This window comes from Phaethon lepturus, unplaced genomic scaffold, assembly GCF_000687285.1.
Source record: "Phaethon lepturus isolate BGI_N335 unplaced genomic scaffold, ASM68728v1 scaffold1944, whole genome shotgun sequence".
In the NCBI taxonomy this organism is placed as follows: Eukaryota; Metazoa; Chordata; class Aves; order Phaethontiformes; family Phaethontidae; genus Phaethon; species Phaethon lepturus.
Window position 1 is genome coordinate 109,054 of NW_010532457.1, and position 25,173 is coordinate 134,226.

General features: G+C 47.7%; 1 protein-coding gene across 1 annotated transcript in view; it reads right to left on the reverse strand.

Moving 5' to 3' along the window:
- PAPLN (papilin, proteoglycan-like sulfated glycoprotein) overlaps window positions 1-23,621 on the reverse strand; it is a 28,742-nt gene extending 5,121 nt beyond the window's left edge. Inside the window, exons 1-23 of the mRNA XM_010284823.1 lie at window positions 23,560-23,621; window positions 22,111-22,198; window positions 21,485-21,600; window positions 20,092-20,152; window positions 19,718-19,820; window positions 18,656-18,786; window positions 18,196-18,319; window positions 17,228-17,308; window positions 15,852-16,024; window positions 15,202-15,325; window positions 13,963-14,089; window positions 13,192-13,257; window positions 10,927-11,134; window positions 8,993-9,169; window positions 7,534-7,690; window positions 6,808-6,894; window positions 5,982-6,270; window positions 5,735-5,852; window positions 4,904-5,033; window positions 3,056-3,707; window positions 2,130-2,267; window positions 1,195-1,319; window positions 128-266 (exon numbers count right to left, since the gene is read on the reverse strand). Coding sequence (XP_010283125.1) covers window positions 128-266; window positions 1,195-1,319; window positions 2,130-2,267; window positions 3,056-3,707; window positions 4,904-5,033; window positions 5,735-5,852; window positions 5,982-6,270; window positions 6,808-6,894; window positions 7,534-7,690; window positions 8,993-9,169; window positions 10,927-11,134; window positions 13,192-13,257; window positions 13,963-14,089; window positions 15,202-15,325; window positions 15,852-16,024; window positions 17,228-17,308; window positions 18,196-18,319; window positions 18,656-18,786; window positions 19,718-19,820; window positions 20,092-20,152; window positions 21,485-21,600; window positions 22,111-22,198; window positions 23,560-23,621 — 3,476 coding nt within the window. The remainder of the gene's footprint in view (window positions 1-127; window positions 267-1,194; window positions 1,320-2,129; window positions 2,268-3,055; window positions 3,708-4,903; window positions 5,034-5,734; window positions 5,853-5,981; window positions 6,271-6,807; window positions 6,895-7,533; window positions 7,691-8,992; window positions 9,170-10,926; window positions 11,135-13,191; window positions 13,258-13,962; window positions 14,090-15,201; window positions 15,326-15,851; window positions 16,025-17,227; window positions 17,309-18,195; window positions 18,320-18,655; window positions 18,787-19,717; window positions 19,821-20,091; window positions 20,153-21,484; window positions 21,601-22,110; window positions 22,199-23,559) is intronic.
- Between the last annotated feature and the right edge of the window lie 1,552 nt (window positions 23,622-25,173).

Below are 25,173 nucleotides of genomic sequence, written 5' to 3' on the forward strand. Positions count from 1 at the left end.
CTTCCCAACCGTGCCCCAGAACAGCTGACCCAGGACCTTTCCAGTCTTCAGCTTTTCTACATGAAGAGGCGCCATATGGTTCATCAGCTGGACATGGTGGACAAACCGTTCCTGTATGTGAACTTACCTGTACGTGAATTGCTGATGCACAGAGGAACCGGCTGCCTGTACAACCTTCCTGCCTCTGGATATCTCTCCATGCTGCTGGTTTTCCTTGTGAAGGACCCGACCTCTCTCACCCTCTGCCAGAGCCATACTCTGGTACTCTATTCAAAATAAAATGCCATATGTGAATAAAAGGACCCTTCTTACTGTGACCTCTTGCGTAGGGTTTCTATGAGCTTGGGAGAGCTTGCTGAACTGGAGCCAAAGAGCCCTTCAGCCATCTGTTTTCTGGCTGGCTATTGCAGTAAGCCTGCACTGTCTACTAATGAGAGTCACAGACCTGCAGGCAAGCATTTTTAGACTCCTTTCTCTCCTCCGTCAGTGAGCATGTTGCAGCATCCCTTAGGCCACAGTGCCTTCTGCCCCATGTGCCATTCCTGTGACAAAGTACACTTCAGAGATTGAAGGCTACAGGGTACCTTGCTGGCCCATCTTTTGAGACTAATCTTTCATTTTTTTTGTTTTTTGTTTCTTAAAGGCGGCACATTTTTCAGAACAGAGAATCTGTTACCCAGCAGGACCTGTTCGGGCGAAACACAAAACAAATGCACCAGCAGAGACAGCTATGGCACATTGGTCACATTACAGTGTGAGATGGAGGACCCAAGAAACTGCAGAAAACCCCTCTTCTGGAGCCTACTTTCGGGGATCAGGAGGTAGCTGATGGCTCTTAGGGAAGACATGCTCGCTGTGCTGGAAACAGGGCAGGTTACAGGCAAGCCACAACTCTGGTTATGGGGTGACCCTGCAGGGGAAGAAGTGCTTTAGGGCTAAGGTTTTATCGTGAGGCAACACTAAAAGAAGCCCTGCTGCCTCCACACTCCTTCCTGGCACCCCTACAGCGGAGGAGGTCAACTGCTTTGACTAGCTCTTGGGACACCACTGCCATGGAGTGAAGGCAACCCTACTAGCACAGTGTGGCAGCGGAGGAAGTTTGCTCCTGCAGCTGGCTTTATGGCTCCTGTTGCCAATAGCTGTTAACGAGGAGCCCTGAGCTACCTCTTTGGTCTTAAATGGAAGATAAGTCACCTATGATCTGTAACTGAATCTGTCGTCTCTCTGTCCTCCCGTCAGAAATGAGGCAAGTGTAAGTCCCGGCGTCCTCCGGCTTGGCGTGGCTGATCACTAAGGAGCTGTCGGACTGGTAGGTGTGCCTGCAACAGGAGCGAGAACTAACTGCCCCTGCCCGGCCACGGACATCAACGGGAGAGCAGCCCGTCCTGCTGATGTTACATAAACCATCACCAGGTAGTGCCCTCCCCGGCTTAGAATAAAACAAAACCCTGTTGACCACAGAGGGGTCACAGGCAGGGGAAATAACTGTGGCAGAAGGGAAGTCAGGAACAGAGAGGAAACCGAGATGGGAAAACAGGGAACTGCTTTCAGCAACCCTCTCCCATGAGGAGGCAAACCGCCCTTCCAGGCAGGAGCCTGAGCCCCAGCAGTCATCTGCAAACAGAAAAGCAGAACTGGGCTTTTCCCAATTGTGATTTTCATAACACAAAGTGACTGTCTGGCTCCAAACTGTTGCTGGAAACAGACTTCCCAGGAAAAACAGGCTTTAAAAGTAGTTTTTAAAAAAGTTATATCTTAGATGGCAGTGCCAGAAACTTCCAGCCAGAGGAACTCTGAGTTATTTGGCTACAAGCTTCATCCTGGACTACTGACTTAGTGCTGCTCCAAGGTGAATCCAACAGAGATGGCATTTTTCTGTATCACTACCCACATGTCAGCTTCCACCAGTGCCTTGTTATGGGACAGCGCCTGTTCACTAGCCAACGCCTCAATACTATTGCAGACTGTATCTGTTTCTTCTGTACGCAGACCAGGTGGACAGTTCATACTCTTAGGCCAATACATGGGCTTGTTTGTTTATTTTTAAAAGAATGTTAAAGGTAAGATTACAAAGAAAGTGGGCAAGCATATTTGGCAAGGAGCCCATCAGTGAAGGGAGCTGAGCTCACCTGTCAGAGGAGACCGGTCGGCCATCCCTCATCCACTCCACTCTGGAGAAGGGGGACATGCCCGTCTTGCAGACCAGCTGGATGTTTTGTCCCACAACTGCTGTCACAAAAGAGGGCTTGGCTTCCTCCAGGATGGCTCTGAAAGAGAAAGTGATTCCATTAGCACCTCTGCTGCCCTCCTCTCCTCTGGGTCCTCTAAGGTGACTCTGGATGAGTCACAACCACAGGGCAAAGCAGGACTGGCTGCCTGTTCACCTCAGAGCAGATACACCAGGCAACACATGGGAAGTCCTCTCCTACATGGCAAAAGCTGCTCTGGACAGACTGAATGCCACAGTATCTCCAGGAAGAGAGAGAGAGTCCTACAACCCCTCTTTTCTGAAGGAAGAGGTTCAGCTTGGCAGACAGACATGGATCTGGTGATCCATTTATACAGACACAGATCCATTTAGACCTAACCCTACGCACTCCTGATTTTCAGGGTGACACCACCTGGATCCTGACCCAAACTCTGCATCTTAAAAGTCTTTCCTAGAACAACCCACTGCTGCTCTATGCAGGCTCTGAAGTCAGAGAGTTGGTTAATTTTTTTTTGGTCAGAACAAGAAAAACACCTATGGATTCTTATTTACAGTGTAAGAATGCCTCCCAGACAAAGACCCCAGGATCCTGCAGTCTTTTCACACACTGTACTTCCAGTGCTGTCAGAAAGAAGGAGAGTGCAAGGAAAGAGACAGCAGATAACTCCAGGGCCTGAATAACTTGATTTACCAAAGGGCCACCCACATCTATAGCCAATCCATTGCATGATATTCCCAGTTAGCTGGTCCCGGCTGGGGCAACACTTTCACTCCAGAGGAATCTGCACTGATGCTTCACAATGAGCTGACAGAACAGGAAAAACAAACAAACAAACCAACCATCACCTGTGCAGAGCCCGCGCTGGGAACAAGTCTGCAGACACCTGGTGCCCAAATCCCTCCGTCATGGAAACATCTGCTCCCAAGGCCTTATGCCACTGCTTGCCTTCGCGGGGCAGGACCTGCTGGCCACTGCTGCTCTGCCTCCCCGAGGGCCCGGGCACTGCTGCTTCCTGCAAGTGCGGCTGGCTCAGGCTGCCCAGTCTGCTTTGTTGGGTGCCCCGGCGCTGGCTCTCCAGCACGCTGGTCCTTGGCAAAGACTCTGGCAGCACCTCACTTCTCCAGCTGTCCTGTCTGTGGCTGTCTTGCGTGGGGCGTGAAGCCCCATAGGCTCTTCCTTCTTGGTTGCGACTTGCAGACTCTCTCGGGGGTGGCTGCTGCTGACCCTGAGCATCCCCTGTGCGAGAGCGGGAGCCAGCGTGCTGGCCTTGCAGGGTTCCTGTGCCAGAAGAGGGGTGGTGCTCCAGAGGACTGACCCCGCCGGAGCTGTGGCATGCTCTCATGCACTCCTCCTCTGAGCCAAAGCTGTTTTTATTGCCATGACAGCCGCCGTACCAAAACCGGTTGCACTTGCCAACGACAGTCACGAAGTACCAGCGAGTGGTCCAGTTTGTGCAGGGTCCATGGGCACTGGGCAGCAGGCATAGGACAGGATATGCTACCAAAAAGAGTGGAATGGAGTGAGATTTAAGGGTCACGAAGCATGAAGTTTCAGGTGCTTCAAGCCACCTATTTAGGTGATCTGATGCACCTTATGGGCAGAGGGCAGGTAGGAAAGTAGGACACTTGAGTTTTGCACCCTGGTCTGCTTTGAAATTGGGCAGCTGTTCACATGTTTCTTTCTGCTCCAGTTTTGCCACTGGTGGAAGGAAAACCAACCTCAGAGACACTTCTGAATCTAGATACTAGACAGATGTTTTACGGCCTTTCTCGGGGAATTGTGCAGCTACAAGGGGGGCTCTGGGGCTTCCTCTCCTGCGAGGGTTATGCGGCTGCTGTTTGCACATTTCCAGCCCACAAAGCAAGTGGATTAGACCCAGCTGTGAAGTCTCATGCATTACAGAATGCCCCTCCACACGCTGATATAGAGAGAAGCACAGCCCAATATATCTGCAAACAGAGCCCCGAGCCACAGGTATTCACAGGCACATGCTGACAAACCCTGGATGCAAGGCTCTGACTGAGGGGTCCGTTGCCAAGCTGTGGTTGAGCAGAGAGGATCCAGAGAGCTTTCCCTTTCCCCAAGGCAGCCCCACCGGGCTGGCCACCATGCAGTCTCTGTGCTGCGGCAAAAGGACGAGGCAATGCAGCAGCAATGCGCCTGCAGAGGATACAGCTGGGTACATCAAGCACTGTATTGAACTCTGTTGGCTGAAAGCATCCATGCAGTCCTGAGGAACACCTCCATCCTTAGCTGTAGCTCTCATTCCACCCCCGTCCACGGGCTGTCTGAATGCTGAGCACAGCCCTGACTCCTCAGAGAGGCCTTACTTCTCCTAAACCCAAGTAACTAATTTGGAGCACTCTAGGCTGCATCAGGGTGTCTTCTCAGGGGCAAACAGCTCCCCAGAAGTCCTACAGACTGACAGAGATCACATAAACACACGTCTGTCCAACTATCACCAGAGGACACCAAGAGTGTCTGTGGTAGCTGACAAAACTGACCTATCTGGCCACTTTTCTACACTCCCTCCAAGCTTCCCCTGCCTCAGCCACCAGGCAGAATTTATTTTCAGAGATAATTTACTATATTTTACAGAGAGTAGAGCCTCTACACAGGCAGCTTCTATACGCTACTGGATTCTGTAGGACTCTTTCTACAGTTTTAAACCAAGAAGCCAAAGCATCACTTACGGTAGTTGGGCCTATTGAGACATCCTTCCCCTTGAGGACCTGAAGCTGAAGCGACATTGTCAAAACAGCAGCCGTACATGGAACTGCGGCACTCGCCCGAGGGGTGCTGCTGGGACAAGGCTTGGCTTGCCTTAGAGACAGGAATTGAAAGCCAAACGTTATCACGTGTAGATGGGGACAGTAGCACATGCAAGGCACTGTGTCCAAGCTGTCGGCTGCAGAAGGCCAGCTGTTAGAGGACCTACTATTTGTTTGTTTGCCTCCTAGAGGCTTTCATGCTGGGAAGGGGTGGGAAACTCGGCTGATAGCCATGGAGCCAGGGCTGCACTTCTCTGCAAGACAGACCTAACCAGCCCAGCCACAGGCCAGTTTTTTCAGCTGGCCCCACCAAGCACCCCAAGCTATGAGAGGAATTACCTCTCTGACTATTTTGCCCTCAATTAATCTGCAGAGTTGACAAACAAAGGCAACAAATGGTGGCCATGTTTTTCCCATTTTTTTCCTCCTAGAAATTGGATGGCAAGTTTCTGACCGACAGAAATTTGATTACTTGGGTTTATTCAATCAGTTCTACATAGGATGGTCTTCTACTTCTCAGATATCTCCCAACCACCCACCCTGTCCCCCGTTTACAGAGGATCACAGGTGGATGCCCCAAACAGAACAGGAGCAAAGTGGGCCAAAGGGCTTGATGCCATGCATGGAGCATTGGTCTCCAGTATTACTGGCAGAGATGAAGAACAACAGAAACACACGGTCTGAGTCACTGGGGTCAAATCTGAATCTTCGTAGCTGATGGACAGCTAAAATGCAAAGGGGTTTTGTACTTACTGTTGGGGCAGCTGCAGTGGGCTGATTCCTGCTCACTTGCACGTCATGGTAGTATTGTGGGCATCCCATGTTGTTTGGACCCTGGGCAGCCGATACTCCGTCAGGACAGCATCCATACCTTACAGGCAGAAGGCAGAAGGGCTGCAGCAATACCTGACCTGCCCAGCTCAACAGGCACAGGCTGTAAATTTCAGTAAGCCCCCAGGAAAGGCAATGCCTCCCTGCTTGGGCCTCTACTTTCAGCTACCTGTTTCGTTGACAAGTGCTGAAGGGGCAACCTCTCCCCAGAGGGCCTGAAGCTGGAGTGTGCCCATCTGGACAGCAGCCGTGTGGGCTCCGATGACAGTCTTGAGAGCCAGGCCCTACAGTGGGGTCCTGAGAGAAGCTGAGCTGATGGGAACCTGACGAGTGTGGCTGGGATTCCCAGCGAACAGGCAACAAGTTGATGCCACGGTTCTTGGTGGATGGGATGTGGTGATTCCCAGAGGCACTATGGATCGTGGAGCTCCCAGGGAGCATCCTTTCATCACCAGAATCTGGGGAGAGAACTCCTTAAAGCATGCAAGTGAGCATCAAAATCTGGTCAGTTTTCCTCATCTCTGCTCTCTCACCTGCCCAAGGCTACAGGGGAGGCTTTTCTGTATCAGGATTTCATCTACATATGTGTCTTCTGGCCTACTCTTCAGGATTTTGTTGTCCTGAGGTTCTTTTGCTCACTGCCCTGACCATTCTTCCTGTTGTCCCATGAGAAACCACCTGCCACATCACTGTGGTCCCCCCACATGATCCTTTCTTCCCACAGTCTGCTTTGGGCAGCATTTCTCTCAGCCAACACTTAAGTCAGGCTGCCAGAGCCTGGGATCTATATGCTGTACAGTCTCTTCTGCATGGACAGATTCAGATACTGCTCACGATCATGTAAAAGAATCTACACTTTTTCCCCGGCTCCACAGATTTCTAGAAGATCATGAAATGAACAAGAGAAATGAAGAAAAGGAAGAACCTTACCCTTGCCACAACCTGTTTCAAGTCCACCATCACAAAACCCCCAAACTAACAAAATTCTTCCAAACCTGTGACAGGGCTGTTTGGGCTGTAACGTGTCAGTGAGGACTGGCGAGTGACATCGTATCCCATACTGTCCTGCATACTTGGGACCTCTGCAAAGAGAGGCATACACAAAATAAGTTCAGTTAGTCCAGTTCTATGTTCTAATAATTGCAAATGCATCCAGGAGCCAACAGGAGATTAAAGCTGATGAAAATGTTTCTCTCCTCCTGGAACAGCTGCTGAGCAGCAATTGGATTCGATTGGATTGTCAGGACAGTGACCTGCAATGGGCAGGCAGACAAAAGTCAGCATTTCAGCTCTGGCATGAAGACTAGACAGAGATTGCAAGCAAAATCTTCTGAGCAGTTGTGTCTCCTTTATAGCTGGTCCACAGAGGGATGAGAGTTTGCTATAGTCTTTAGCTACTGAACCTGCCCAGGTTGCCATCCTCCTTGACTGGGAGCCCTGGGGTCAGTCTGCAGCGCACACTGGGACAGAGCCATCACAGAATACTGAATTCAAAATGGACACACACACACCAATGTTGTTCCCAAGCCTGTTACACACATTTCAAATAGCACAGGTACTGGGACTCTGAAGATGCCGTGGTTACGTGCACAAAGCACAAACGCACAGGATGAAGACAGGCAGGCAAGAAACTGGGAACATAAGCTTGTGCAGAGCTGGGAATTTCTACTCCTAAACGAAAGCATCTTAGATAAAGCTAGGTGTGCAGCAACACCACTCACGCTGTGGCAGGTAGCAGGGCTGCATGTTGCAGCTACCCAGGGTGGCTGGTTTCTGTGGCTGGATGGCTTTGCATGTCTCGGGACTGTAGAATTTGGAGTCGCCGTCAGCACAGATGACTTGGCGTGTCCGGATGCCTGAATTGCAGCTCTTCGAACACTTGGGCACAGAGACAAGGCAAGTGAGCGGGCAGCAGAGGCCGAATGCAGAAACCCCACAGACCATAAGTGTGGAACAGCTGCATGATTAGCTGCAGGCTGAGCACAGCTTCTTCCACCAAGACAAAGCAAACAATACTTCAGCTGGATTCATCTGAACGATTAGAAAACCATACTTTAAACCGTTTTACCAAATGTTTCACCCAGCCCTGAAGCATTAGGCTCTGAGCCATGCTCAGCCTGTAAAATCCAGATGAGCTGCTGTTACCCACAGTGGTGTGGCAGGGAGCTGGAGTGAATTGTTTCAGCCTGGCCTGAAGGCATCTCAATACTGTGGGGATCCACCAGCTGTGAGAGGGTCAGTTTTGAACTACTCATGCAACAACAACAGTTTACAACGAGGAAAAATAAACTAGTAAGCAGCTAGCTGGAGTTCCTCTCACTGGAAGCTGCCGATGAAGAGGAAGCAACGAGCAGCAGCTCAGGGGAGGGGCAAGGATGAGGTATCTGTGTAACCCGCCTGCTCGTGGCAAGCTCTACAGACACTGGGAGAGTACTTCTCTCTCTTATTCAGATGCAGGTAGGAGCCCCTCTGAAATTGGAAAGCCAGGGGCCAGGAAAGATCAGATTAAGGTATGCAACTTCATTAGCTGTTTATTAAAACTTGGCCCACATCTCATGAAGAACCAGCTGTAACATGTTTTAACTCAGAATGAGCTGGTCTGGCTAGCACAGAAGAGAAAAAGTGTGTTTGGAAGTCACCTGCTGCATTGGATCTACACCCATCTCTTCCTCCCCATCGCTTTTCCCAGGTTGAACACAGCCTGGCTCCCTCCACAAAGAGAAGGCTAATCCAGCTGAAGCACAGTTGATCTGAACAATTACAAAAATGTACTTTAAACCATATCACCAAACGCAACAACCAGTCCTGAAGCCTGGAGCTCTGAGCCATACTCGGCCAGAGCCCTGTTCTGCTATTCACAGCGATGGGGTGAGGAACTGGGAATAAGCAGCAAGAGTGGATCGTTTCAGCTTATTGGCTGCATTTTGCCACTGCCACTGAAACGGCAATCCCTCCCTCAGAAGGATTTATTTTTGTAGCAGCTGCATACAAAGCAGGCAGCAGATTAACTGGAGCGTTACTAGTGCCAGTTACAACGCAAGTGTGAGCCAAGGGACTGGTAACGAAGCAGTACGTGCTCCCAGCCTCGGCCCACGCGCGGACTGCACGGATCAAAGTTGGTTTGCGAGGAGCACAGCAATATAATCAGGTATTTCCAAACCGTGAAAGTGCGATGCTCACCAGGCCCCAGTCTCCAACGTGCCAGCCGATTTCCTGGATGCAGTTCTCCTTAAGGCAGGGCTGGGTGGCCGATGGCTTTGGCTCCATGAGGCAAGCAAAGTCCTGAGCCGGAGAGCCCTGCTGTGTTCTGCACGTGACGGTCCGAGTCTGGACCCCCTCCCCACAGCTGGCTGAGCACTGCAGAAAGGGGCCCAACAATTACAAGGAAGAACCCGGTTTCCGTTTACATTTCCAGGCTGCGCTCCCTAACGTTTAGGCACAGCACCGTTTTGAGATTGCCTGAAACAACCAACCATCATTAAAACCATCTTCTAGGATGAGATTTAGCAGAGTAGTTGTTTATGCTGTAGAAGAGACAATAAGGCACGGTGGATAGGGTCTGAGCGGTCTGGAGCTCCCTGGATAATTTTGGCCTAGTCATATCATTTTTCTTGATCTCTATCAAAGACGACATGGAAAGTGATTTTGGAAAAATATCAATACTGCAGAATACATTGAGAACAATAAATGGCAGGAAATACCTGGAACCTCATGTTATTTACTCCTGATTCAAATCAGCTCAAGGTAAAGAATTCAGGGGAAGATAAAAAGATTAGGTTCTTGTATTGCCCATGTCTTCTGCCTGAAAACCATGTGCTCCATTTTTAAGGTGTGGAACTGTGACAACTTCTACACTAGTAACCAGTTTGTGACATTTTCAATGCCCTCTTAAATGCACAGTTGTGTTTCCTGGAATCCAGCCTACTTCTCCATGAATTACCAAGGTCTCTTACAGAGAGCATTAACTTGGGGACAGTCTAAATTACTTTAGATGAGCTTCCCAGCTGAGTTTCAGCCACTCATTTACTAGAGTGTCCTTTTATCTCTGAGAGTACAGTCGCTTTTGAGAACCCTGGAATGAATCACTTGGGAATCGGTTTGTAAGAACACGACACTTGGTGCCTTCCCCAAATAGTGCTCTTACTCCGCAGCCTTGAAGTCATCTCTGTATTCACACCTCACATCTCACAAGGGGTGGGGGGAAGGACTTTACAGTCTAGGTTATCTTGCCTCAAAGTTGTATTTTATGCTGCTGCACCACTCAGATAAAGTACCACCACAAGATCGTAAGTCAAATGTTGCAAGCATGCGTGTCCTTCTTTTAAAAGAGGAAAATTCAGGTGCGCTTTAGGGACCAGGTAGACACTACCTTTACTTTCTAAGCCCTTGGAACACAAGATGCCTTCTAAATGCCTGGCTGGCAGCCCTGAGCACATACGGCTTGAACAGTTTCCTCTCCTGGAGACACAAATGCACACAGGCATCAAAAACACACCTCGCAGCTGCGTTCGGAGAAGCCCCGCACTGACACACAGCAAACAGCAGGTCACCAGTGTTTCAGGAGTACCTTGCTAACTGACTGCTGTGATTTTAGTACTGCTGTCCAGGGCTAGTAATGCTGAGGCAGCAATATGCATGGCAATGAACAGCACAGGCAGGAGCCGTGAGCTCCGGTTTTACAGAGGAGGGAGTGTTACTGCCCATCACCCGCTGATGGACAGCAGCTCTCGTGGCCGTCCTCTGCCTTCACCAGGCCCGTCTCAGAAACTCAGCCAGTGCCAGGTCCGGTGGATCTGATAAAAATACAGGAGTGGGGAAAGGACTGGGAGACCAGAGGGAAGGTAACATGCAATGGGAGGAGCAGGGGGGCAGGGGCACGCACAGTTTTGAGGAACAGGATGTGTTTATAGGAGCGCATAGCTGCTAGCTAGCTGGAGAACTCGTTTGGAGGACCGCAGGGACAAGTCCTATACCCCTGCACACCACCTCTCCAGGGACATACACCTTTTACAGTCCCAGAAAAGGAGCCTGGCTCTTTATCCCCAGTCTTTGGCAGATCCTCCTTCAATATGTGCCAAGAGGCGGTTGCCCCCTCCCCGCACCCCCAAACTCACCTCGGACCAGGGCCCGGTGCTCCAGGTCGCGCACTGCCTCACGTTGCAGGGCTGACTGCTGCGAGGCTGCTGTGCGAAGGCCATGCACTCGGCGTTATCCACCACCCCTTGGGAGCTCTGACCGTCGAATGCCACACAGTAAACGGAGCGAGTCTGGGTGCCCCCACCACAGGTAGCTGAGCAGGATCCCCACTCCCCCGTTTTCCACCTGAAGGTCACAGAACGAAGCAAACAAATGTAAGCCCAGCTAAACTGCCCGGAGGCAGAGGGGAGGTCAGTGCCGTGTCACTGTTGTAATCGGACAGGGAAAATGTCCCTCTGCAGAACAGAGTCAGAGGCGAGTTCCCGTTTGACCAAGAGCTGCCCAGCTTAATTGGCAATGCAGAGCACGAGTCCCACTCCAGAGACAAAGCCCCAGCTACAAAACACTTGTTTCTCTGGAAGTGCAGAGCTCTCTCAGAGGGGGAAGATTTCTCTCCATGGCTTTTGGTCTCCTGATGTTTGCAAAAGCGTCATGCCTGGAATGGAAGACCAAATAAGAAAAAAGAAACAAGAAAACAATCCAGATCAGCTAAGAGAAAAGCAACCCACACCTGCCTAACAGCCCGTTACACTCCAGGCATTATCAGAAACAGCAAAACCAAGCCAAGACCTCACTCCGCCTGCAAACCATGCCAGACACTCTCAGAAGTGCTTGTGAACTTTTCACTGACAGCTGTTAAGAAAGCTGGTTTATTCCTCCCATCAGCCAAATTCTCTAACAGCAGCACACACAAAAAAGCTCCCAAAACTTTAAATAGATTTTGTCCTGTGTTTGGTTGCTGAGGCTGTCACAGAAATTACATACACTTGCTGACCGAAGGGGGAACATCCACAAAACAATCTGACTGTTTGGATGCTAAAATCCCTGGCCTAGTCCACTCCTGTGTCTCAGAGCTGCCCCAGTAGCCAGGAGCACAGCTTACATGGCCTGGCTTCAGGGACAACATGATGGTTCATTCCCGACTCCAGCGTGCTGTGCAGTCTAAAGGCACTGGTGGTGCAGCAGAAGCATCACGACGATCTGCTTGTCAGCTGCTTCCTCCCCTCGCAGTCCGGTAAGCCCCAGCCAGGGCATGAAGGCAGTTCATGTTTTCTCCCTTAGCCTTCCAGCTGCTTCCCTGGTCCGCCCTCACCACCCCTGAACTGAGTTTCAGCCAGCCAATTCACATTCACATCCTACCAGAAACTACACGACAGACTCAGCAAAGGGAAGACATGTTCATCTCCTTAACATACCCTTCTTTCCTGTTTAGGTGCAAATATCAGCCCAAAACTGAACCGTCTTTACTATAAAATAAGATGTTCCCTTTGGAAAGGGAAGAACTACAGCAAGTAGAAGCCATTTAAGGTGATGTGGTTGCAGGGCTCAAAACAAATTAATTGTTCAAGATTTTTCAGACGCTCCAGTGGGGATTAAAAAACCCCCAAAACTGTATTCTACCTACTGTAAAGAAAATGTGCAATTTTAGAAAGGCTGTATCAACTGGATGGGCTCACCTACAGCTTCCTGAGCCAAGACACAGTGTCTGACACTTGTTTCATTTCATTTGTAAGGTGAGGTCAACCATAAGGCTGGGACCCTCATCAGAGCGCGAAGTATTACAAGTCCTAAGCTATTAGCAGTGTGCTGAAGGACAACTGTTTTGGCTTTGATCTTTTTTACTTCTCATACCTTAGTGTGCATTGCAAGTATTGTATCTATCACATCCTTGCACTCATCACAGTATACAGGCACTTTTCTGCCCGGTGTAGGACCCATGCCAAAGAAAGAGCTTTTGAGGAACTCGGAGGCTTTTGCTATGGCACTCTGGGACCCTGGCCAATGTTTCAATCTCCCAACCCATCATGCTCTCTTTTCCTTTCTGTTCTTTTATTTATCTTGATAAATCAAACAAAAATCTTCCAAAACATCCTTTCACCTCTCTACCCTGATTCCAGAGAAAAAACAATTATCGGGATAAGCAGCCAAAAGCTATTGAAAAAAACTGTCCCCTTCTCAGTCCCGTAAGAGCCAAGTTACCAGGAGCATGCACAACCACCTAAGCAAAGCTGTCAGCCAGCACCCTTCACCATCATTTTCACTGGCAAGAACCAAAAGCAAAGCACCACCCACTGCTACCACCCGTGCCAAAGAGGAAAATCCCCACAGACTTCAGTGGGCAACTAGGTGGAGAGCAGAAGAGAGCAGCTGCCTTCCTGTGCTTTCTGCAACCGCCTTGTTACCTCTTCATCTGAGAGCTCCGTGCTCCACTGTGACTCCAGGCTTGCGGCAGATAGACGTAAGAAGTCCTTTATACACAGAACAAAGTATTTAAAGAACTTAAAGCAAGTAGCTACAGACTACCAGGTATTCAGAAATGCTCCCAAGTTTCCAAGTGCCCTCTCACCCACGACAGCACACTCAGAGGCCTCCACTGCACCCACCAGATACACAGTGAGATACACAGTTAAGGCTCTGGTTACAGTTCTGGATGCCCACATAAGACCCAAGTGAAGCCAGCTGCAAGGCTATGTCAGCAAGGGACAGGGTGAAAATGGCTGGGTAAAGGCATTTGAAAATGCTGGTGAACAAAAAGATTCCAGGATTCATCCCTTTCTAAGAGCAAGGACACTGAGGAATGCAGAAATGACATGAAATGACACCAGCTCTGACCTAGTCTTTTTTTGTGGGCTCCAGTTGAAGAGAACAAAACCCAAAGAATCCGTTTCCTATCCCCTACATGGGCTAGAAGACTATCTTCCACCATCACATGCTGGAAAGCAAATTTAATTTGTCTATAAAATGAACATGGGACTTATCAAGCCTTGTGCACACAGAAATGCTCATGACGGTGTTATCATCACCGTCCTTTGTCTTGGGCTTTCTCTAAGAAGTGAAACATTTCCTTAGAGAGCACCATGCTGTTGGGAAGTAGTGAGAGAGTAATTCTTTTTCCTGGCTCCAAAAGCACCTAAGGAAGAAGTCAGAGTCCAGAAGAGGAAAGGAAATCTTACCGTTTTGTCTGGGGACAAGTCTGACGGCCACATGTCCGGTTATTGTCTGGTTGTGGCTTATTCCTGCACATATAGTCTGGATAAATTTCATTGTCTATGGTACAAAACACCAAGCGGGACTGGAAACCTAAAGGAGAAGCAAGAGAGTATCTGGGTTAATGCAAGCCGTCCAGGACTAGGTTTGAAATGCACTGGTGTTGACAAGACAAGTTTCTAAAGTCATACAGAATCCGCACCTGCCCCAGTCAAGCTGGAAAAGTCAGGTGCGGTTCTTGGTCTGTCACCAGATGTACATATGATGCCTCTCCACAGTACGATTCCACTGGAAGGGCAAGAGAGACAGAACAATTCCATGTAGCTGAGGGGCATTTTCCTGTTGAGTGGACTGTGACTCACAAGGGAAGTGCCATATCCAGATGTTGCTCATCAGGGAACCCTGCATGGTGTGTGCAGTATACAGCAGCAGAGCTGGGGGCCTCCTTTTAGACCCAGAAGGTCAGTCTTGTGAAGACTGGACACTGAAGAAAATACTTGCCACTCTTCATGCTTCCTACAGGATGAGAGTGCTCAGCAAAGACAGTATCAGCTCCTACAACCACAACATGGCAAAAGCTATTGAAATGGCCATCAGCACAGAAGACTGGAAGAGGCTGATGAAAACTCTACATGGAGAAACTCTTCAGCTGGAGGGTTTGTTTTGTTTTTTTTTTTTTTCATTTGATTGGGATTTTTTTTTAGCTTAAAATCATAACTTTGCTCCTGGAAGAATTTGTAAACTGAACATGACGTGACATGCCAGGAGATACAACAGTCCCCCTGCAGAGAGGGAATCTTCCAGGCTATGGTAGAGGGGAATGATGCAACTTAGTTACGTAGGCCAGGTCAGCTTGGAGAGGACCTCTCAAGTGGTTGAAAAGGCCTGAAAAGGACATGATGAACTGAAGCAGAACAAAATAAAAGAAAGGCTACCTATGAAGAGCTTTAACAGATCCTAGTAACAAGTCTGAGGACTAGGGCATGGAAACGAAGACAGGACAGTACATGGGACACAGTCCTGTTGTGACTCCATGGGTGGCCCTCCCTTGACAAAACCTTAGCTGCCCCCTGCAGATACCTGTGCTGTCCTCCAGCGGGAGACTGCTGGGAAGCAGCTGCAGAGGGCAGCACACAGTCACACTGTCTTCAGGGTGTGGATATGAACCCTACACCAGCCCAGAGACCGGGTCCGGTCCCCCTTACCTCCTCCACACTCGGAGCTGCACTCGCTCCAGGAACCGTAGCTCCAGCTGTAGCCCGAGGCCTGTCCTTGCACGGGCAGGTAGTACTCGTACTGTACCCCTGGGTTTGGCTCCTGGCTGATGAGCTGTGCAAGCATGGCATGAAGTCAGGGAAACAACAGCAGCAGCACTTTTACCTGTCGCAGCATTTTCCCACCATGTCTGAGGGTTCAAGCTGACCTGCTTCCCTCCCGTTCAAGGGGCACTTATCCTCTACGCTGCATTTTCTCCTCGCCTTCTATGCAACCCTAGAGAGCATTATTTTTCAGAGAAGGGTGCATTCATCCCTCTCGGAGACAGAAGATCCAGCTGCTCCTGTAACAGTAAGTACCCTTGCCTGGCCCACAGCACACTGTAACAAGCAGTGCCCTAAAGCCTGTCCTTGCCCCAACGCCACTTGGTGCTGACTCTCCTCTCCCTTAAAGCCAGAGCCCAAGGGAACAGGCAGGAAGCCAATATCAAGCCTTTCCCTGCTCCTTCCTGGGCAGCAGAACCAGAGCCCTCCCGGGGCCCCGTCACTTCTCCGGTCCCCACCAGCGTGCTCCACAGAGAGGGCTTCTGCACAAAGCGAGCGCGCGAGAGCCTCGGCGGGGGCCAGGCGCAGCCGCTTACCTCAATGACGAGGGGTTCCGTGGTGGGGCCCCGGGCATGGAGGAGCTCTGGGGCCAGATCACCCTCCGAGCCACGGTCGTAGTGCATAACCGTGCTAGCTGCATGCAGTGCTCGGCTGAAGTCAATCGTCCAGTGCCCGTTCAGGTAGTACTCCCCTCGCACGTTCTTGACAGCTGGACAAACCCACGTGCCAGAGAAGAAAAGGCGGCAAATTAACACACCTATAACCTGACACCTGGCTCCAGATACCACCAGACAAGGCCTGCTCTAGACTGTCAGGGTATTGTCAATCCACAGAGCTCTCAGCTCCACCATTTGAACCCCAGCTCCTTTACATCAGTATTGTAACCCTTTAGGCGACCATCTAATATGGCAGCATCTACCAACACAGCATGAATGCACACATCAGAAGAAGGCCTTCAGAACTCAACAGGGATGCGCCTGTTTCCACTCAACACTGCATCACAGGTGTAGCAAAAAAATGAGACCATCATCCTCCAACAGTGCTGTCCCCCTTGTACTGCTCTCTTGCTAGAAGCTGCTCCACGTTCAGACAGTGGTTCTTGCCAGCTTTGCTGCAGACCAAGCACTTTTCTGCTGCATAACCAAATGTCTCCAAGTGTATTCCATCCCTGTCTCCGCATTCCCCACTGTTAGTTACTGCGGCACAGCCTATGTCCCGCTTGCCGTTAGGATGTGGGATTCACACCCCACTGCCTTTACACCACTATCCTGTTCATCAGACATTTGATTCAGAAGACAAAGACTTTGGTGCTACATCCTCTGTTCTACAAACAAAACAACCAGAGTGATTTGCCCAAAGCATTGGGCAATGGAAGAGTCAGAAAGCAGAAGAGTATTTGCTTTCTCCACTGGAATTTCCTGCCCAGAAAGCTCGGTGAGGACATTTCCCCCCTCTATTTTGCCCTCTGCAGCACGACCAGAATTTGAGGTTGTACAGACAAACACCCAGAAGACATCTATGGGGAAAAGAAGCCCATCCCAAATCTTTGGGTGACAGGAAGAGTTAGGACTTACATCCACCAAGCAAACAGCAAAACTCATAGCCAAATTCTGCTATATCAACTAGATTCCATGTAAGTTCCAGGCAGGAAGTTTGAACATGGTTCAAGTCTTTTTATTCCCCACCCAACAGCAAGATCACTACAGAAAAGATAATGAGATAAACCTGAAGGCCAGAGTTGAGCATCAGTAACACTTCAAGGATACTCGATATTGAGATCCTGATTTTCACAGCGTTTTTCCCTCTGCTGTATCAAGCCCTCAAGGTAAATATCCCAAAGCCTAGTATACCCGAAAACCAAGTTTTAACACAATGGCTGGAATCCAAATGGAGGTTCGGACATCAGTCTTACCTAGAAAGTTCCTGCTGGGCATAACCTCCTTAATTCGGATGCTTGTGGCTCCCACAGGGATGATGAAGATTTGATTGTACCCTGAAAAAAAAAAAAAGACGGGGGATTTTTCAATACCTGTCATGTGGATGCCACACAGTTACTCTTCTGTGCCAAAGATGCTCCTGGTTTTATTGGTGCCTGAACAACTGGATGAGCTTTTTGATGGTGGCTTGAAGTATTTCACACACACAGAATCACACAGGATTACGAAGGTTGGAAAAGACCTTTAAGATCACCAAGTCCAACCATCAACCCAACACCACCATGCCCACTAAACCATATCCTGAAGATTTCACTTTACCTGCATTCTGAAGAGCTCCACCCAAAACTATCCACAGGACAGTCCATGTGTAAAATGTTCCAACTACACCTCAGAAAATTAAGTATGGAGGTCAGTGCAATGTTCATTTTTTAGATTTTAAAATCTTAGGAATTTCAGCAAGTATCATATTGGTGCTCAACACAGAGAGATTTGACCACAAATGCAGTTGTTATTTTGAAATTACTCAAAATTGGCCAAATGCAGAAGATGCAGTCCCATTTCTAGCCTTGCACCAATCCCTGTGGGGCTGTCAAAAGACTGGAATGGGGGGACAGTCTTATGAAGGAGGTGTATAACTATATTCATATGGTATATTTACAGCACCTGTTGGAGCCTGAGCAGGGAAAGACACTAGCAACATGGCAAGTACATCCATCTGTACTGAGACTAAGGAAATGATTCCCAGGATAAGGCCACCAATACAATGCATTTTCTGATGCTAAAGCAGCTAAAGAGCCACGTGCCATACAGACTTTTCAAGTGAACATCCACGCCTGCCTACAACAATCATGTGAGCAGGTGTCTCCACCAGCCCTTGCCGGAGCTTGAGTTTAGGTTTAACTCTCCCCTTCTCACTTGCCCAAACTACCCAGATCATTTGCACCTTTGGGGAGGTTGGGGACATCAAAAGTGCCCTTCACACCATAGCAGGTGCTGCCATCTCCTCCACACTGCAGGCACTTGTCCTCCTTCTTGGCAGATTCCAGCATGTTATCACAGCCAACGGCCTGTCAGAGCACAGGAGCACTGATATGAATAATCCATAATGGCAGAGGAAAGAAAGAAAAAATGGCCAAATGCTAGATCTAACGAGAAAGTCTGAATCTAGGGAGTCTGGGAAGTCAGGATAGGGCAGGGAAGGAGCTGTCAGAGAAAGGACAGAGTTGGCAACTTCTATTATTTCGCATTCAGAGACAGATAAATGCTGTCCATGTGCTCCTCAGCACCTTGGAAACTGAATGATTCTCCTTTTCTGGTGCTATTATGAAAGGCCAAGTTGGACAGAGGGAAGCAACAGAAAGACAGTCACAAAGGTAAATGAAAGAAGCAAGAAGACGACTAACCTGACAAGCTCCCTCTACACAGATATCCCGCTTGCCAGGCTCACAGGTAGTCCCATCTACCACTGCTTCCTTGTGCCTGTAGTAGAAGTTTTCCCCCTTGGGAATACAGTTTAACTCACACTTATTAGGCGCTGGTAGGAGAGAAAAACCAAACATTATATACTATGGTTAATAGCTTGATGATTATGCATCAGGAGCCTGGTTTTAGATCACAGGAGCAGAAACAGAGGAGTGGACTGATATTAAGTGGCAGATATTGAAGACATTTCTGGGTCACAAACTGCTGGGGGCTGGAAAAATACCCTGGTAGACCCTCACTGTATGCAACCATTTCCTTGGGCACCTTGGCTGGCCAGTGGTGGAGGGGGGACGTTGGGCCAGGTGGATATTTGGTTATCCCTTAGTAGGACTGTTCTTATGCTCTCTTGGGGTACAAGGCTTTCTAGAATGAGAACAAGTGCTGATATAGAACATAAGGGCGCTGTTATCTTAACAGCCAAACAACAAAACTTTAAGTCCATCTTGAAATCTCTCGTAATTTGTTAAACCTCTGTGAATGATAATACATCAAAGCTCAGAGCAAGGACCTCTGGTTCCTACACCTGCCTTCTGAGCTGGTTCCTCAAGGAAGCATGGGCCAATTAAAGGAGATGTCATATTTTCTGAAGCACTCGTTAATTATATGCATTTGTTTCTGTTGTGCCCTGCTAATACTCTTTTGCCAATTGAAAAATACAGCAGCGCCTCTGCTGCTCTAACACTTTAGGACCTAGCTGCAGTCAGTCCCAGCCTTCTTAAGCAACGTTTCTGCAGGAATGGCTGTTAAAAGAGACAACTATGTACTGCTGCAATGGGAGCTGCCTCTTGGCCCGTGCATCCAGTGTCTTTGCAAGAGCAATGCTTTGCTGCTGGTAAAAACATTTTTTCCATGCTTGCCCCTCCCCTCCAACTCCAGCTAAGGAAGTACCCTACGAGGATACTACAGTCAAAAACATTACAGTCGCTTCAAAGCATACTGTTGATAGTTACAGATGAAGTGTAACCCTACATGTTTATCATTACCTCCATAATATGGAAGCCACTTGTATTTCTTTCCTTGGAATTCTGTCCCATCGAACTCTGCACATTGCTCTGCCCGGAAATCCCGGGAGCCTTCCGGGCAGCTCTGTTCAGAGGAAAAAACGCTTGTGTTGGGCCATTATAGAAAGGAAGAAAATTATGTGTACAACAAAAAATGAGTTTTTATTTGTTATTGCTCCATATAAAATCAGGGGCATAAATTCAATATGGTTTTGAAGTGGTACTGTTGATGAACCACATTCACCAGTGATGCTAGAGAAGGAGAAACTAATAATAACATCACTTCTGAACAAGAATGATGTTTGTCTGGGGAACAGGAGCAACAGCAAGCAAAAACAAAAAACAGAGCACTGTACCTGAATGTTGCACGACTGATAGCTTCGAGTTGGTCCAACACAACTGGAAGCACCTTCTGTCCTGAAAGACAGAAAAACAACATGAAGCTCTGAAGAATACAGATGCAAAAAATCATCTTGTGGCAGACATTACAAATCACCTTCACATCAAGCATATCGCCCTCACACAGTTTCCTGAAACAGCAAAATAACTAAAATGCACTTCTTTTCCAGTAAAGCAAGCTGGAATCTTCTAGTGCCATTTTCTACTATGGTTTGCATTCCGGCATGAGACACACACACCAAGAACGATTGCAGTATAGCTCTTCAGGGTCATGTTTCACCTAAATAACGAAAGCAGAGCTTTTAGTCCTTTGTCCACCAGCAAACAGTCGGGGTGTCCATACCAGAAGCAGACACATGTTGCAAGCAGCAGGAGGGTAGTGGCCAATTCAGAATAGGTGCACACAACATCTCTCGTGCTGTTTACGTGCACACTAGGCCCATTAGTAGGAAGAGCTAAACATGCCTATGGAAAGCATGCAACACACAAACGATTCCAGCTGAGAATTATGGAGAGTAACAGTAATGGAGAAAACTGATCCAAAAAGCCAACCAGTATCTCACATTCCTAAAAGGGAGAGACAGGCCCCCAGGGATTCTGGCAGGTGTCTACCATAACACACAGGTGTGTAACGTAATGGGCAGCCTTCAAAAGAGACCTTTCTTTATTCTGGGTGGGAAGAAGCAGTGCTCCATAACTCTGGATTCTTCTATTAGAAAAAAACCTCTAATTTCTCTAAACATAAAGAGGCTGCTTTTTTCTGGGTATTATTGAGAGTCTGGCTTTTTTTTTCCCCCCCTTTCTTTGTTTTTATCCACAACAGGATCTCTCCGGTCCATCATTCCCAACAGGCACAGTCCCAGTCATCATCCTCACTGCATCTAACCCAGCTGCAAATGCGGTGGCAGAGTGTTACCGCTGCTTAAGCCAACGCCACTCTTCCGTTTCTTCCGGGGCAATTTACCTTCCTTGGAATCATAAGCCTGAGAAAATCTTGGCACTGGCTCTCTGGAGAGAAACCTGCTGCTCTGGACTGTTCTCCCTCTCTGCCGGGCCCGCCACACTAGACCCGATTGAACAGCTGCTGCCATACCAATCTCCTGATTGCAAAACCCCGTGCTCTGGGGAGGGAGCCAGAGCAAGGGTGTGTTGAAGAGAGTGCTATTCAAAACAGCAGTGACGAGGCTGAAGCCAAGGATCATCTCAAAGTGGACTTGGGTAACTTATTCCCCTGGAATCAAACACTAGGTCTTTTTTTTGTTCTGCGTGTACATTGGAACATAACTGTAGGAGCTCAATAACAGAAAAAAAAACACATTTAAGGAAAGAAAAAAGGAGGTTAGCCCTCACCTTTGGGAATAGCAGCGCCGCTGCCGAAAGCTGACTCCACCGCCACAGCTCCGACTGCACTTGCTCCATTCACCCCAGCTCCCCCAGACATCAATCTGCCGTTTCATCCGGTGGCCCTGTAAATAAAATCCCCGCAGGCATATCAAATGGACATGGCAACCCAGGAAAAAAAACAATTAAAATGAAGCAGAGCTCCTCCCTGTTCTCTTGCAAAAGAGACTGTCTTGCTGGGCTGCATTCCTACTATGAAAAGTAGCAGAGAATAATACATCAGAAATGCCAAGCCTCTAATATGTAGGAGCATTAGTTTCCTGAAGCCATATAGCACATCCAGCTTTATAATGTCCCTTAAACTGTTATTGTTTGTCTATGTACAGAATCTCAGCACCTTTGAATGACCATTTAAAAAGGATAACATCTCCCTCTCAGCAAGGCAGCAAAAGCAAGTCATTACTTCAGGGACTATGAGCACTGTCACTACACACCAGATCAATAGAGCCACTTAATTCCAAATCCTTGGCTCCAAGCCAGATACTTAAGAGAAATAAAGGAAGCAGTAAGGAAATCCCCGGAACACACTTTTTCCTGCAACAAAATTCCATACAAGGACCGTTTTTTCCCCCTACCCAACTGTGTCCAATGATGAAGTCAAGGTATGGGCCACCATTAGCTAGAGCCTTAATTACTTTTGTGTTCAGAAAGTCTGAATGGATGCTGACATTAAGAGAAAGAAGTGAGAAAGAAGCATGATAATATAGACAAGAAGTTACAAGTGCAATGGAACCAAACAAAATACATTGTCTGAGAAGCACATGAAAGAACATATTCTCAGAAAAAAGGGCCTACTGTAGCTGGTGGGATCCACATACATGGGGCTTTAATGGGAAGAATAGCAATATCCTGAGGAAAAAGAATAATTGCAAGATGCAACAGGATTAATTCTGCTTGGGAAAAGAAGGTAAATGTGGGGTTACACAGGGAGTGATGCTGTAAAAACAGGGTTTGCTGTGCAGTTGCACCTGTAGATGCAGCTTATGTATATATTATACAACTGAGCAGGTAATGCATACCATTTGGGCACTTGGACATTTGCGGTAGTGAAGAGTGGGCAGGCTGAGAAAAAAAAAAGGTAAAAAAATTACTGAGATGTAGTCCAATTCCCTTCCACACACACAGTATCCCACCAAATCTACATAACCCCTGGGTCTGGATCCCAGTCCATCCTCTAGTTTCACAGAGTCCCTTTTGACTTGACCACAGCATCCCATGTTCCCATCCTCTACTTTTCCTTGCTTGTGCTCTGTTTCCCTTCCGTCCTGTCATCCCTCCTGCATCCTCATGTAAGCCACTCCCTGATGATCACCCGGCCATCGTGAGGGTATTTCTGATGGAGTGGAGGAACATCCTAGCAATGGAGAATTTCACCATAGCAGAGATATTGACCCTACTGCGCAAGCACTTCCCACCCATGCAAGGTCCCTTTCCAAGGCCTACAGAGAAGGCACAAGCTCCTTGCTCTAAGAGCGTAATTTTCACTTCAGTTAACTGATAACTACTTTTACATAAGACATCCAGGTCTCTGCTAGAAATAGGATCTAGCCTAATAAATTATCCAGTGAATCCAACTCAGGCAAAATGCATAGGTTAATCCTCATTTGTCATTTAAACAGATTTTGTAATTTTCTACACATACTCCTTGCCTGACCGTATGTCCCTGAGTTACGGCCTTGTTTCTCTCTTTCACTCCCTTTTAAGAAATAATTCCCTGCTGCTGACAGAGCAACAGTCAGATATTAGCTGATCGCATTTATGCACTTACTGCCAAATCACTCACAACTACGTAGCTGCAGAGTCACCCCAAATCCTTCCTGCCTCTTATCTATATTGCTCTAATGTGAAACACTTTCTGCCTAGCCCATGCTATTTGATTTCGTTCACATAAATTTTGTGCAATTCTTTCTAATACCTCCGCAAGCAAAATCCTTCAGGACAAGTTTTCTGGTTCAGACTAACTCTGTTTGCCTTCACCCTGCTCACTCAATAGCACTACCCAGGTTACAGCCACTTCTACATACCTTCTCTCTGCCAAGTCAACATCTCCCTGGCCCCTTGCCAAACCCTTCTCCCATTCTTCCATTCCAGATACTGAGCTCAGTGTTTGTCTTCTGCATTCTCATTTGCCTTTCCGGGAGTAATCCCATCAATAGAGATTTAGCTTTCAGCAAGGCATCTTATTTTCCCAAGTTTTTCTTTCAGACACCTAATTCCTCTCCCTGTAATCCCTCCTCCCTTACTCTCAAAGGAATGAAACATGCTACCATTCTGTTTCTCTTCTGCAGTCTTACTCCTTTATATCAACTCACTGATTTAGGAGCAGCATTAGCTCACCCTGGAAACAAGGAACCTTTCAGTCAGCATAAGGGAGAAAGCATGTAGCTAAAAATCGAAAGGAAGAGCATTTGAAAGTCAGATTATTGGAAGGCAATTAGGATAGAAAGTCTTTGCCTGACACACACACTGACCTGATAAATATTCCAATATCCCTTCCAAAGAAGTAGCATTCTTTATTCCTCCTACAGAGAGCAAAATCTGCAGGGACTCTCTGTGGTACAGTTTATGCATCCGTAGAGTGCAGGAACAATCATTTTCTCTGTATCACTCCATTTATGTATACCCCAAAAGGAGCATCAGCCAGAATAATCCTCCCAAAGCTGTACAGTGTTAGAAAAACATTTTAATAGGGACCAAACTCCAACATTCAGAAATCTGTGCACAGTCCTCATTAGTTCAGTAACTGCATGCATGTGTATGCAGGCACATATAAAGCTGTGTTTTTATAACAAATAAGAAATCTATTATGACACAATCTGATAACAAGATATTTTTAGATGCTATTAGCTAGTTGCTGTTTCAAAAGACTCTTTCTGATCTCTTCAGACTCTGGAATGTTATTATCTGTTGTCAGCCAGGACAACTAAATCTCAATCCCTCCTGGACTCCAGAGCTAAAAAAAAAAAAAAAAAAAAAAAAACAAAAAGCTTCAACCCTTTTTTAATTTTCAAGAAAAAAAAAAAAAAAAAAAAAAAAAATCTACAAGCTTCATCACTGTTATCAGTTCATACAGCTCCATTCTCACCTTGCTTCAGCCTAGCACGCACACAAGAACGCTGTTTGTTTATCTGCAATAAGCATATATTCTAATGTTTCAGGAAAAACCAGAGGAAGCATACAACCATCTCATTTCTAAAAACTCCAGAATGGACAGTCAATTAATGCCCAACTGCTCTATCTAGTTTTATTGCATGTTAAGACAACAAAAATCCATACTTTCTGGGGATATTGATGGTGCACGTGACCCTGGCCACCACATGCTCTCAGTGCTCACTGGTAAACAGGCTGCTGTGGCATAAACAGGCTGCTGTGGCATCATAGTTTAGAAGGCCAGTGATTTCATTTTTATGAGCACTGCATTGCTTTCATCAATTCCTAGACAGACGCATTACTGATGTAGTCGCAGCATCTGCTGTTATCAGGCCAACGGTGTCTGATATAGCCAGCAAGTAAAAAAGCTATGCCTCTGAGTCACTGGAGCTCCAGACTTTGCCTTTAAAGGCAATTCCAGTATGTGTCAGACAAACAAAAGAATTCTGTGAAAGGACCCTAGATAGCATAATATATATATATAAATA